This window comes from Numida meleagris, chromosome 5 (assembly GCF_002078875.1).
Source record: "Numida meleagris isolate 19003 breed g44 Domestic line chromosome 5, NumMel1.0, whole genome shotgun sequence".
In the NCBI taxonomy this organism is placed as follows: domain Eukaryota; kingdom Metazoa; phylum Chordata; class Aves; order Galliformes; family Numididae; genus Numida; species Numida meleagris.
In genome coordinates, this window is record NC_034413.1 from 57968038 (window position 1) to 57981928 (window position 13891).

Below are 13891 nucleotides of genomic sequence, written 5' to 3' on the forward strand. Positions count from 1 at the left end.
TGAACTGCTTCTGAGTCCGTCCTGGAGTAGCTCCAGTAATTGAGAATGAGAAAGTGGATCTGTTTGTGTTTTTGTTTTTTTTCTTATTGGCTGTAGAGAGAGCAAAGAGAATGAATATTGTAAGGCAACCCAATGTGACCACGTTAACCCAATAAGTCACGTTAAACCTGAGAGATGTTTCCTAGAGGTGCAGATAATGGTGAGACTGCTCCTTAGCAGCTGTCGGAGGTGGATATTTGAGGTGAGCCTTGAAGGCAATGCAGTGTGACTCTTGCTACTGTGGGTATTTTGCAATATAGTGCCATTTAGAGAAGGTGGCAAAGCCATGTGTTTCTTTGATTAGCTACATTTGCTGTTATTATCTAGTCATGCTTAGCTGTATGTTACAGTGATGTGGAAGAAGGAGTGAGGTGTTTTTGGAGAGGATATTTGTTCAGAGACCAAGTGATTAACCTTTTGGTGTCATCTTCAAGACTCAGAAACTCTAGCTCTGGTAGGGCCTTAGAAAATCCTTCCTCTGTGCAGAGTGGGATCAAATCACACCTCAGATGATCGTCTAACTTACTAATTTTTTTGGAGGGGTCTGTCATTAGTGAAGGATTTCCATTCAGTCTATGGTAATACTTTAAATTCTTCACTGTTACCTTATTTTTTAATATTGGTAGTGTTGAGGCTCAGAACATCTAGCATGACCAGAATTTCTAAGACTTTTTTTTTTCCTAGTTAGACTCAGTTTTAGAGTATGGCAAATAAGTGTGAACTCTCACAGACTTCAGTGAGGTTGGCACCTGTAAAAATCATCAACAGGATAACTTGAGCTGAGCACTCAAAACCCTGGTCGTCTCACCTCTGTGCTTCTGTTTCCCGTTTGCCAGCTGAGGATGACAGGGATAAATTTGGTCACTCTGACATGCTGAACAAACATTCCCCTTTCCAGCTGGATGGATGTGACATTGGATGTGGATTTCCCAGGTCACACAGGAAGTCTCTAACAAAACGCTGTATTGAACCCTGATTTCCCCACGTCCAGCCTTTGCAGGATCTGTTGAACTTTGCCAGCAAATAGAAGCACACAAGAGCTCTTCTGTTTGTGCTAAGCGTGAAACTGCCCTTTCCCATCTTACAGTGATCCCAGGGTCTTGTTGATTGACTAGTCCCAGGAATAACTTTCTCAATTGAAAATGCAGCACTAAGGCATTTGGAGTGTCTTCCTGTCCATCCTGGCCTCCTTTGTACAGCTGTTCCAAAGAAAGACTTGATTGTGCTGGGCTGGGACAGGAGGCCAGGCCTTGCCCTGGTGGGCCTACCTGCTGGTTCTGTCCCTGAGCACAAAACCCAGGTCCTTCCCTATGCACAAACCTGCTTGGCTGAGCAAGTCACATTTCATTGTGGCAGAGGGGAAACGAGGCTTAAAGAGCATGTGAAATTTCCTTTGTACCTTATGAAGTTACATGGCTTTGTGCTTTCAATTTTGACCATTTTATTTCAAACCCCTACTAGTGTCTTCCATGGAAGAGAAGGCTGAGAATGAATGATTTGTTCTGTTGCTAGTTGACCCACTCCCATTCGTGCAGGTGATTTTGTTGCAAATCAAAATTAGTCACTGTTTTCTGGCTCTTTGCCCAGTAGGTAGTTGGAGATACTGCCCTGGAGTTAACAGATGCAGCAGAAGTCAGAGGCATTTGTCGGGGAGGAGAGGTCAGGAGGTGAAAGAGGTTGGGAGCAGAGGGCCTGTATCCATAAGATGTGACAGCAGCTTCTTTGATGCAGCGTGGAGTAAGATGTTGTCCTGCAGTGTTCAGCTCCCCTGACTGCGGGCTTAGCAACACACTTGACCTTTGTCAGGGCTGGACTACCCTAAATTCAGGTGTTTCCGGTGGAAACTTAGCTCAATTTAGGATCCACAGATGGGATTTATTTGTGATTGCTGTTCTGCATAGAAGAGTTTGTTCATGGGACTGATCTCTATTCCCTGTGTGCCCAGTGCTCAAAAGAGCCCAGGAACCCGTGTGTGAAGTAGGGAGTGTGGTCATTTGTCTCTTGGGAGTGCTTCCTCCTATACACCTGGAAAAAAGTGGTTGAATTGCAGCCAGATGAGATTCTTCCTTTTGAATCTGTCAAAGCTGGGTTTCTTAAGTAATGCTCAGACATGTCATGAATCTTAGAATCTTCCTTCTGGGAATAGCCTGCAGCTCAGATTTCCTTAAGCAAACTGTACATCTTGCTGAGAAAATGTTCTGTTTTTCAAGGCTATTCCATACCTTTACTTCACTGATCTTTGCTAGCAGAATGTCAGATCTCTTATATAGAAGAGTTCAGGCTTCTTTGTCAGTTCTGTGATATCTCTCTTCCCGGACTGAATCAATTCAAAACCTACTGCCGTTAGCTTTGCTGTAACAGCAGGATTACAGATATGTTCCTGATAGGAGATGAATGTGTTCTTTGTTTTTGTTTAATCTTACCTCCTTGGATCATCGGGTGCTTTTAAATTAAAGCTTTAATCGCTATCTGAATCCTTCTGTCCTTGTTGCCTTTATTCAAATACGGAGAAAATGGAGACTCTTAAGAGTGGAATTTTGGCTCTGTTTGAAGAGGCTGTGGTAGTTGGGGTCAGGTACCTGTAGTCCTAGTGTATGAGAAATGCCAAGCACGTGCAGATCAAGTGAATGGTCAGAAGAGATGTGTTTTCTGAGCAACACCGGAAGTTAAATGTTCAAATATAAATATATATTGGGTTCCCGAGGCCAAAAATGTTGGCTGGGATGACATCCCCATCTTGTCATTGTGAATTTTTGGGAGAGCCAAGGTTAGAGCCCACAGTGAGGCTGGGGACTTCCTCTGAAATCCATCCTGCAATGTGCTTTCTTAAACTACCTAATTCGTAGTAAGTAGTCTCTCTTTCAGCCAACTTTGCACCTTCCACCTTCCTGAAATGGTCACTTTACTTACGCAGGGTTGGGACTTCTCAGGTCAAGGGCAGACCAAGGAGCCTAACCATGGTTGCTGCTTAATCTTTTAAATGCCACGTCCGTGCTGCTGCCTGGTGTGGTTTGCCTCCAGACAGCAGCTGTCAGATCACACCATCTCTGATCTGCCCTGAGATTTGGGAGCCACGGTGGGGTTCTGACTCCTACCCTGGTAAATCTGCTCCATTAATAGCTATCAAAGAGCCTGAAGTTTCCATCTGAACTTCATCTGGCTTTGCAACAAACTGGAGGATTAGAGACCGTCACAGGGGAAGGGAGGGAGCAGCCGTGGCTCACTCGGAATAGCCTGACCTATGACAGCATGTACCAGCCTGGGGACGGGAGTTGTCCTGTGAGCTCACAGGTTATTAGCAGAGAGAAAAGGCATGCCTGCAGTCAGCAGCACACCCAGGGCCATCTGCTCCATCCCTGTCTGGTATAGGGGCTCCAGGGGGATCTGTTATTATAGCTTGCCTGCTATACTCTCTTGGAAGAGCTGGGAGCAGGTTTGAGGGCCGGCCTTGCAGAGCCATCATTTTCTACTGCTCAAATGGCATTTTTATTTGACATCTGGGCTGGTTGTGCCATAGTGTGTAACAAAAGGGCTGGCAGGCTGCGTGGCTGCGACTTGTGTATAGGGCCTGCAGGTGTGGGGCACAAGCCTTTCTGTAGTAATGGGGGAAAAGGGAGCGGAAGCCAGGCTGTGAGTTAGGGCCAATTCCAATCCTGACTGTTTCGTGGGACCTGTGCAGAGCCCAATCTTCCCAGCTGATTGGATGACCCCAGATTGGTGTGCTTGTCCCCCTGGCAGCAGATGGACTGCTTATACATGTGGGAAGTGGAAGGGCAGGCCATCTCAAAGGATGATCTGTAGCTACGGATGCACTGAAGCTTTTCTAAACCTTTGACCCCTGGTGACATATTCCAGATTCTTCCAAGTTAAACGGTCTCTTTCCCTCCGGGCCTGAAAGCATCATGTCTCCTGGTTAGCCAGACAGATGCATTGCCTCATACAAAGCTCCTTTATATGCACTGCAATTCTCTTGATCTTCACATTAGGAACTTCATTGTTAGAATGGCAGAGAAGCATGCTGCCTGAGCAGCAGCAGCATTCCCGTGGCATGTATCCACCTTCACTGATGCAGATGAGCAAAGGAGGCACCAGTAGCTAATGTACAGGACTCTGCCTGTCCAACCAGTACTGCTTTTCTTCTGGTCTCCAGCAAGCTCGTGTGTGCCAAGGGTTTGAGAGGAAGGTGGGAATATTCGTGCTGTCTGCATCCTGCTGTGTAGACAGCTTACAAGCACATTAGGCGTTTATAGCTGCAGTGCTTGCTGCTATCCCTTGAGCTAACCCTGAAGGTTTTCAGTTCAGTCCTTAGTCACATGCAGGGTGGTCTTAGTGATTGCCTCCTAGACATTAAATCCCAGACTAAGGGGATTTATGAGCTGAATGACTGCACTGATTTCTCATGCCTTGCTTTAGAGTCAGTTACTGCGGTCAGGGCTAAGCTGGGGAATGTGTGTGTTTATATAGGAGTGGGGAATTGAGATTAGCCTCATAGACTTAACACAAACACCCTCCTCCCCGCCTGTGCAATAAGATGAGAGTGGGCCAGTAGGTGAATGTTGCATCCTGTTGCATGGACCTTCGCAGTGCTGTTTTGGGAACTGAAAATAGAAGCCTAATCCCTGCCCTGCTGGAGGATAATCCTCTTTACATTCACTGAAAAGATCCACGTGCAGTAAAAGGAGATGGAGGAAGCTGAATTAGGTGGCCTTCCTGAAGGGACTGGTGACAAAAAAGCCAAAGCAGGTTCTTGCCTTGGTCCTCTGAACGTGATGGTTGAGATCTATGGATAAAGGTCTGCTGTGTTCAGCAGAGGAGACTTATGCTTTGCAGTGCTTTTTGCCTCTCTGGCAGTCATGCTCTCAGCAGCCAGCACTCCCTTTCTTGTCCAAGCATTCCCTCAAGATCCTTTATTGCCCAGCTCTGGCTTTCCAGAATCTCATGTGACTGAGGACTGGGTAGGCTTTTCTGTGTTTTTTTTTTTATTGGCCCTATAAGACAAGGCTTTATTTTTGATTAACAAAGATGTTGTAATCAAGCTTAACCAGCTGTAGTTTGTATCCTTGTCTCCTTGCTGCTGGAGTTATTTAAGGCCTGGCAAATAACTGCTGCCCTCCTCTGCAGCTGCAGTTTGCCTGGGACCTGCCTTCCTGCCCAGAAAGTGAAGTGCTTTGTTCATGGCACCAAAGCGACCCACTTAGCTGCACAGAGTTAATTAAAAGGGAAGTGTGATAAGGGAAGTGCTCTGATAAGGAGTTTTTTGCAGGCTGCGTGGAGCTGTGCTGTGCTGAGAGGAAAAGGACTGGCTGCTGACACTCTCAGATGTGATAGTGTTACATAGGCTCATGGTGTAAGGGTCCCAAATATCCTTAACAGCCAGCTCCTGCCAAGCATAACCACTGTGAGAAAAGGGGAGAGTATGAGGTTGTTACCACTCCATCCATCTTCTTTTTCCTAGGACATCTCTGCACGGCTTTCCGTGTTTTAGGGCAGCACAGTCCAGCTGTTTTAAGAGCAAAAACCCACTCTGTCTAGACCAGTCTGGTGTTAAACCAGGAAGAGTCTAACCACAGAAATGAAGGAACATTAGGGATGTGGTTTATCCCATGCTGGTCCAGAAGATGCATTAGACCACTGAAGAGTGAGCCTCAGTCATGCTCTTCCGTATAGCAAAATATTAGAGGTCTGAGTTCATCCTGAGTCATCTATAAATCCTTTTTCAAACTATTTCTATTTGGAGAAATACTCCAGAAATTCTAAGTACAAGAGTAAGTAAGATTTTTTTTTTTTTTAAATCTTCCTTCTTTACAGCTTCATGCACAAGAACTTGTAACAGCTTCTGTTTGTCTGCTTTGTTCTATCTGTGTTTAAGTCCCTAATCTTTTCCCTCTCTTTCTGCAGGTCCTTCAGAAGCTTGGGAAAGCAGACGAAACAAAAGATGAGCAGTTTGAACAGTGCGTGCAGAACTTTAACAAGCAGCTGGTAAGATGATTAGAAGAGAGAAGTAATTTCACCCTCGGTTTCAGTGTTTTTAATCATCTGCTGCAATAGGAAGTTAGAGCACATTACATTAAATGATGCTGTAGTCATATTGAAGTGATCCACAACTCTCTCTTCCAAATCCCCTATTGTGGAGTGAGTATATGCTAAAAAAGTAGTACATGTTTTTGGACCAAAGTTTAGGGGGAAAAAATACTTCAACCAGATCAATTCCTTCAGTTAACAGCTGCTTTACAGAGTAATTGGTTCTGCTGGGCTGGACACAGGTATGGGAGCAACATGACCGTTTCTGAGAGATGGATAGGAGGGGAAACAGATTAGAAACAAAAAAAGAAAAAAGGAACAAGAGTAAATTCAATTCATGAAGTGTAATGAAAGGCAGAAGAGAGATGAACAGAGCAAATGGAGAAAAAGGAATGTCCTTCCGTGGCTAAGATCTAGATCTAACTTTCTCTCCATGTCTGCCCAATCACTGGGTCAAGCTTGAATCCTCATTCTTTCATGTTTCTGCTTCCTACTTATATTCTAGCACACAAATATTTTTAATAGTTTAGCAATCCCCCCTCCCGTGGACAGGAGTAGGATTACTCCTTGACCTGGGTGTGCTTTGTATCTGTAACTTTCAGGCACCCAGGTGAGGGAAAGTTACATCAGTTGCCCCAGGGAATTTACAAGTCAGTCTGTAGGTTGGTGGTGCTTGGTGCTAGGGAAAGCGCTGCTCTTGGCTCGCAGCAGCATGCCACCCCAGAGTGCAGGTGGTGCTAGAGAAGGCCTTTAGACCCTTTCTGCCCTGGCATACTTAGGGCTTTTTTCTGGAGCTGTTAGTAGCAGCTGCATTGTATCTGTTAAGACTCAGCAGATGTGGATCTGTGTCCCAGAATTGTCTGAGATGGGATTATCCACAGCTGAATATAATGCAAATCTTTCAGTCTGACTTGGACTACTAGCTAACCAGGGCTGACTACAGATTCCTGGAGACTGATGATCATTCTCTTGGCAGTGATAGTTGCTGTTACTTCAGAAGTACATGCAACATCTCTGTAGCATGTCTACCCGTGGAATTCGCTAGTACACAGAGGAATACAGTTTGGCTACTTTCTGGGGACATGACACTACCAGATGTGACTTTTCCCTGTCATTATTGAGACTATCAGCAATTAGGAAATCTACTTTTTAAGAAAAATTGAAAAACTTAGATTCAAATCTTGACCTGTCTGTCTGGGATGGATTTTCAGTTTCCAAAGCCATCAATCCAGTGGTGCATTGAGAAGCATATTAAAGAACCACTGCCTCTGTAGTCCTTACATCTCAGTTTCTTTTCCCATCTTGCAAGGACAGGCTGTGAGCTAAACTCTCCAAACAATTTATCATAGGATCCAGAGTCTGCAGGGCATTTCCTGCACGTTGTCTGTTGGTTTTGTTTTGACCCATGGTTTCCCTGTCAGTAAAATAAATGCAAGCAATACCTATTTCACAGCGCAGATCATAAACATGAGTTATCTGGATTGTTATCTGAGGTTGAGGAGTTGTTATGCTGATAAAGAGAAACAGGAAAAAACCTTTAACTGTATGTGTGTGTATATACAAACTTACTTTCATTTTTAATGTATGTAATACATATGTGTGGTATGGCTGTGCGTGAGATCTCGGTGTCCTTTCCATACAAAGTGTGCTCTAGTTAGAAGCCTTGAGTCTGGAGGAAAGATGATCTTTCACTGCAGACTTGTAACAGAATAGCTCTCCTGTGGAACTTGCTGGGTTGCAACCAGAGGGTTTTTGAAACAGGAAGGGACTTTGAAAAAAAGCCCCATAGCAATAGCCTTATTTGCTCAGTTGGTTAGAGCCTCCTCTGACTCTAAAGACTGCATTGGGTCATGCTGACACATATTCTCTGGTGGGGGCTGTCAGTGAATGGTGAGCAGATCTAAAAATAGTTTACTCATTTTATAAGGCATCTTGTCGTTCTCCCACATTGTGGATGAGTGGAGAGAAAGGAAGGCATTGGATTTTCCAGATCATTCTCCATTCAGGTTTGTAAAGGCTATCACTCTGAGCTCTCTGAATAGCAGGAGCTTTTTAGCCCAGACAGATGGATTTTCTACGTGACAATTGAGCTGAACATAGTCATGCTTCTGGGCTTCAGGACCTACAATTGGCCCTTGCAACAAATTCTCTTTGGCGATTAGCCTCCCAGCTGGTTCGTTGTAAAGCTCCCCTCTCCTTCTCTATCCCAGCGTCACTTGTGCCCAGACAGCAGCACACACAGAAATGGTCCGTGGAGACTGGGGAGCAAGAGGCCTGCCACAAAAGCGCGATGACTGAGACGTGCCAGGCATTGGTTTCTCTTTGCCTACATTTGAAATACTCTCAGGAGTGAGCGAGCAGGAGGCTGGTGGCAGCACTCATACCTGGCACTGCCTCGCGTTTCTGCCTGGCAGAGCTGCTGAGTTTTGATACCCTTCAGGAGCTGCCACTCCTGTGGAAATGCAGCATTTCACACCAAGCACCTGAGAGACAAGCTGCTGCTGCTACGCTCTGCTTCCATCTCTGCCTGGCTCGGCTGCAGCAGGGCAGGCCGTGCAGCTCCGAGTGTCCCTGCGGGGTTTCAGGTTTAATCTTTGCTCTTGCACTGTAGGTTTGGCTGTGTCACACCTAAAAGCTTCTTTATGGGCAGAGAGGAAGCATGCCATACACATAAGTAAATCCAAGAATGTACTGTTTGTAAAATTGAAATTGTTATTTAGTCCAGACCTAACTGTTACAGAAAAAGAAAGAATAAGAATGCAGTTAAAACTGTTCCATACACACAGCTTCCTGGCATTGTGCTTGCCTTCTCACTGCTCCCCTGTGTCCTAAGGTCAGTATTTGTTCTGGCAGTAGTGGGGTGTTAGGGTGAGTTGCCAACATCTGAAGTCCAGCACTGCCAATAGTATGATGCTCATCTTGATGATGATGTCATTCTTTTTCTAGGATCCAATTGGGAACATTTTTGTATGTTTTCCAGTGTGCTTTTAAGCTACATTCCATGTCTCTATTTCTCTAGTCCTTTGCTATTCTTGCTGTGAGACCTATATTCCTCTCATGAGTCTCATTATGAGACTCACAACCCATTCCACATAAAATAACTGTTTGTTATTGCTATGTTTACAAAACATGATCAAAAACCAAACAAAACCCAAAGATGCTGTACCAACAAAGGTAACTAGAAGTAATGCAAAGCAGCCCTAGCTACCCAGTCAATTAGAGAAGCTGCTGTCACTGCCAAGCCAAGCGAAACAGAGCTATGGGCTGGTCAAGAAAAGTTTGTACAGATCAGAATTGATGCCTCTGTTCTGAGAACTTGCAAGTACGGTGCAGAGCACGTGGCTTGTTGCAGAGAAGGGCAGTACTGTATTGCAGGGTTACAAGATGTCTGGCATAATGCTCAGAATTGCTAATTTGTATGCGGAGTTGTCAAGATTAGACTCAGCTGGGAAACCTGGGATGCTCTCCTATTCTGCCCTGTGATAAGGGCCATGGCAATCTACTGGGGCCTCTATGCTTGCCTCCTGGCTAAGGGAAGTGAGAGATGAGAAGTACTGTCTTGAACAGTTGACTACTGTTGTAAACAGTATATGTATATAAGACACATTGGAAAACATACGAAAAGGTCCCCAACTTGATCCTGGGAAGAGAATTATGACATCTTTGCTTTTGAAGCTGGGGGGAAAATGTTTTAGGAAAGCTGACTACTACCAAGAAACAGCTCTACTGAAAATTACAGATTTAAATAGTGATGAGTGAAAGGTATTATGAATGAAAGCACACACACATACTCCCCCAATAAAACAAGAAATTGTGAAGAAATCCCAAAAATACTCTAGTGTTTTTATTTCACAGTTAAAAGTAATAGATGACTCATTAGGTCTTTGAAGAGAAAACTCTTCCAGCCTTCCCAGCATAGCTCTTCTATTTTCAAGTATGCATCTTCCTGCACGTACTGCCCTTTGTTTTTCATCTGGTTGTGTTACAGGCTCACTGTGTTGAATTACACTGTGGTTGCAAGTGTGGCAGTATCTGCTCAAACACAGCTACACTTGTGCGTTGCAATGCATCAAACTTTCCACAGTGCAAATTTCTTTTACAGTGACTTGAGTTTGAATAGAATAACTCACTGTGGTCATTTCTACATCAAAAGTCAGTGCTGTTGTTCTGGTGCTGAAGTTTTAAGGCATCAGTGAAAGGATGAGAAATGAATATGTTAGTTGCAGTTGCCACTGACCTTCCATTTTTGTCTTAGTTTTTCTTTCCTTTTGTGGATTTTTTTTATTGTGAGATATAAATACTATTTATTTCTCCTTTCTTTACATTCTACATTTTAGAATGTCATTGCAATGATATTTCTTTCCTGAACATCTTTGAGTTCAACCATATCTCCATAATTTCTCTCTGCGTGCACTTAAACCTCCTGTTCTTCAGTAACTCCACAGAGGACTTTCCCTGCCTTTAAATTTTTTGTAACCTCAAAACTGTGTGTTCAAATTTAGTGATTCTTTAAAATGATACAGCTGCAGGATGAAAATATATAAACTGAGGGGCTTTACCTGTTCTTTTTTTTTTTTTTTGAGTCATTTCCTCTTCCGAGCTGACAGTTGACCTTGCTAATTCCTGTCTGTGATTTCTAGCGCTGCTTTCCCTGAAGCCTTTCTTGCTTGCTGCTTTGGGCATAATTGCTTGAGCTTCTGGTGGTCCTCTGTGTGTCGTCTTTGATTACTGTGGTATCTCGCTTCTGATGCTTTCTGATTGCACCACTAGGAAGTTTCATCTGCCCAGGTTTCCACATTTACCTTATGTCAGCAAAGAGCTCTATGTTTTCTTGCTCTGTATTTTAAGACCTCCTAGGACTTTAGCAGCTGCTATGGCCTCTGTTCCTTTATTTTTGTATACTTTTTGGGTCACTTCCCAATGCTTTTCCTTCCAACTAGGGGTCCGACTTTCTTTTATAAAGGTGGCCAGCTTTTTGCTATCCCTCATTTCCTTTGCTGATGGCAATGTAGGAAAATAATAAACATGAATTCATCCAGAACTTTTCAGGCAAGGAAATCAAATCAGACACAGTATTTGGAAGCAGATGGATTTCTGCACAATGCTATGCTAGCAGTGCCACTTCAACAGCTGGGCAGATTTAGCCTCTGCTTAGAAAGCACAGCTGCACCAAAAGCACAAAGGATCTGGGCATGAACTCAGTTGAGTGAAGGGGAGGTGGCTGTGTTGTAGGGATAGCTGATGGGAAACATCTGCTTGTAAAGCTATTAGCTCCAAGGCAGCTGTCAGAGAAGTTCTGTGAGCTCCTCATCTCTGGAGTTGTCTTCAGCTGTTAATATTCATCGTGCTGGGGGCCCCCACATGGGACAAACTGGGAAGGAAAATGAGGGATGTTAGTGGAGGGCATGGATCTGACTGTGCTCAAGTGGAAGAGGTGATTGTACTGAGGAAGATGTGCATGTATGCATGTCTGACCCAACTTTGCTATAAGAAGTTTTTCCTAATTTGGGTTCTTGTGCAGCACTCATCTGTGTTGTCTGAGTTTTGCTTGTTTGAGCTTTCAGACTCTAGTGTCTGGTTTTAATCTTTCGTTTCCTAGTGTGCAAGGTCTGCTGTTGGCAGGCCACCTCTGCAGTAAAGCTGAAGAAAAAGATTATTCCTGTATTTGCAACTCCTGCAGTTTAAGTAGGATGTTTGGGCAGGTCTGGGGTTTTGAATTGCAGTGTTGCAGGAAAGTGGTGAGCTAAACCTCTCCCAAAGCAGTACAGGACAATTAAATCTGTCTCCTATAACCTGCAAACTCCTTTCAGTTACATTTGTTGCACAGAACTACTACCTCTTTTCCTACAAACTGTTTTCCTCTGGACCATGTCTAATTTTTTATTCAAGATTAAAACATTAAAGCTAACTTTGCTGCAAGAGCAATTCACAGCTTTACTTATGCAGTTGCTCAATAGTCTGATGGCACTCTTGGCCAAACACGCATGCAGGTTACCAGTTGTGGACCTACCAAGAAGATCAGAGGGTTGTGTGGTCTTCTTGTTACTGTTTGTTCAGGCTGGTTAGAGGGCTGATGTTTGGCCCATATGCAAGGTGATTTTTCTTTCCTTAGAAATGCTTGATTCCTCCCTCTTATTCTGTAAATGGGAGAATAACTGATGGTCTTCTCCTTATATTCACAGTCTGAAGGCACAAGGCTGCAGAAGGATCTCCGAACTTACTTGGCTTCCGTAAAAGGTAAGATCAGCTTATGCAGAGGTGTTTCCTATCCATAGGCAGGGGTTTAAGAACAGAAAGAATATTCATTTGGAAGGGACCTTCAAAGACCAACCAGTCCTGACCTCTTCAGAGCTAACCAAAAGCTAAAGCGTGTTAAGGACAGTATTGCCTCTTGAACACTGACAGGCATGAGGCATCAACTTTCTCTCTCCAAGGAAACCTGTTTCAGTGTTTGACTACCCTCACAGTAAAGACATTTTTCCTAATGCCTGGTCTGAACTTAGTGTATACTCTCGCTAGTTCCCAAAACCGATGGCTTGCAAATGCCAGTCAGGTCTACCCAGCTCCGAGGGGATGCTGTGGAGGCAGTGCTTTGTGGGTGCTCGCAGCACATGTAATTACTGAAACGTGTAATAGTGTTTTCCTGGTCCTGGATGAGGACTGAACTGTACAGACAAATGCAGAAAAGCTCACTCTTATCTGGCTGGGGGTCACTCGTAATCCTTCAAGACTTGCTGACATGGGATGGGGTTGTGCTTTAATGCTGAGTTGGTGGTGCTCTCTTAGCAGATAGACTCTCATATCTTCTGCGTGGGGAGAATGAACACAGAATATTTGATGTGCCTGCATTCTTAATTCCTTTTTTCCTGTGATTACCTTCCATTTCTGTGTTATTAAGGGGCAGATATTCAGCAAGTCCGATCTTAGCATGTGTTGTAGCTCATTCAACACTTCTTTTCCCATTCCTCGGGATAAGGGATAAACTGTTTCCCTGTTTCTGAGGCAGTTAACTCTTCTTTCCTAGCTATGCATGAGGCCTCCAAGAAGCTGACGGAATGTTTGCAGGAAGTTTATGAGCCGGACTGGCCTGGGAGAGATGACACAAATAAAATAGCAGAGGTAAGACTCAGTGGAGGGTGTGGGCTCGCCAGATTTGGTCTATCAGAGGAGATGGGCTTTGGAAACTGTGTCAGCGAACTAAATTCCTTTGGACATGCAGCTTGCAGTAGGAATCAAAGAGACAAGGTGTTGGGAAGAAGGGGTAGCTGAGGGGATGTGGCCTGAATTTGTTTCCTGGATTCTTGAACACTATGAAGAGCCCCATACCTATGCCCACAAACAACTTTGTTCTCTCAACTGTGGCTTAAAAGGGGACAGAAGAAGCCAAAAGATAGTCTGTAATTAAATCAACTGGGTATGTTTTTCATGCTCTCTGCAAGAGGAATGGGAATATAAATTGATTCCCAAAGCGTGATCAGAGCAGCTGTTGTGGAGCTGCAATCAACCTCCCACTCATAGCAGTACCACCAGCTACCATATTTTATTTGCCACGTTGTTTGACTGGGCCATGTGTCACCCTAGCCTGCTATTCTCCTCATCATTTGGTGAGGTGATGCCTGTCCAAGTTGCCCAGGTATTTTCTGTGGAGTGTGGGGCACAACCAATTGTTTGATGGCTTGGATCTTCTACTGTACGTGTTTGTACAGTAGGTCCAGCTGGAGACAGACATCCTCTGCGTCTTGTTCAGCTGTTCAACTGAGCAGCAGCTGTGGCATCCATGAGGCTGAAGGACAGGCCTTAGCTGCAGCTGTTTGTGGCAGCAAGGAAGACA

At 44.3% G+C, this 13891-nt stretch overlaps 1 protein-coding gene across 7 annotated transcripts in view; it reads left to right on the forward strand.

Moving 5' to 3' along the window:
- The window catches only part of BIN1 (bridging integrator 1), an 89181-nt gene that overhangs the window by 31381 nt on the left and 43909 nt on the right, over nt 1–13891 (forward strand). For 6 of the 7 annotated variants that reach the window (XM_021397523.1, XM_021397524.1, XM_021397528.1 and 3 more), the window contains exons 2-4: nt 5938–6018; nt 12243–12297; nt 13085–13179. In XM_021397523.1, coding sequence (XP_021253198.1) covers nt 5938–6018; nt 12243–12297; nt 13085–13179 — 231 coding nt within the window. Of the gene's footprint in view, nt 1–5937; nt 6019–11388; nt 11495–12242; nt 12298–13084; nt 13180–13891 lie in introns of those variants that run through there. The other variant, XM_021397529.1, reaches the window with a different exon arrangement.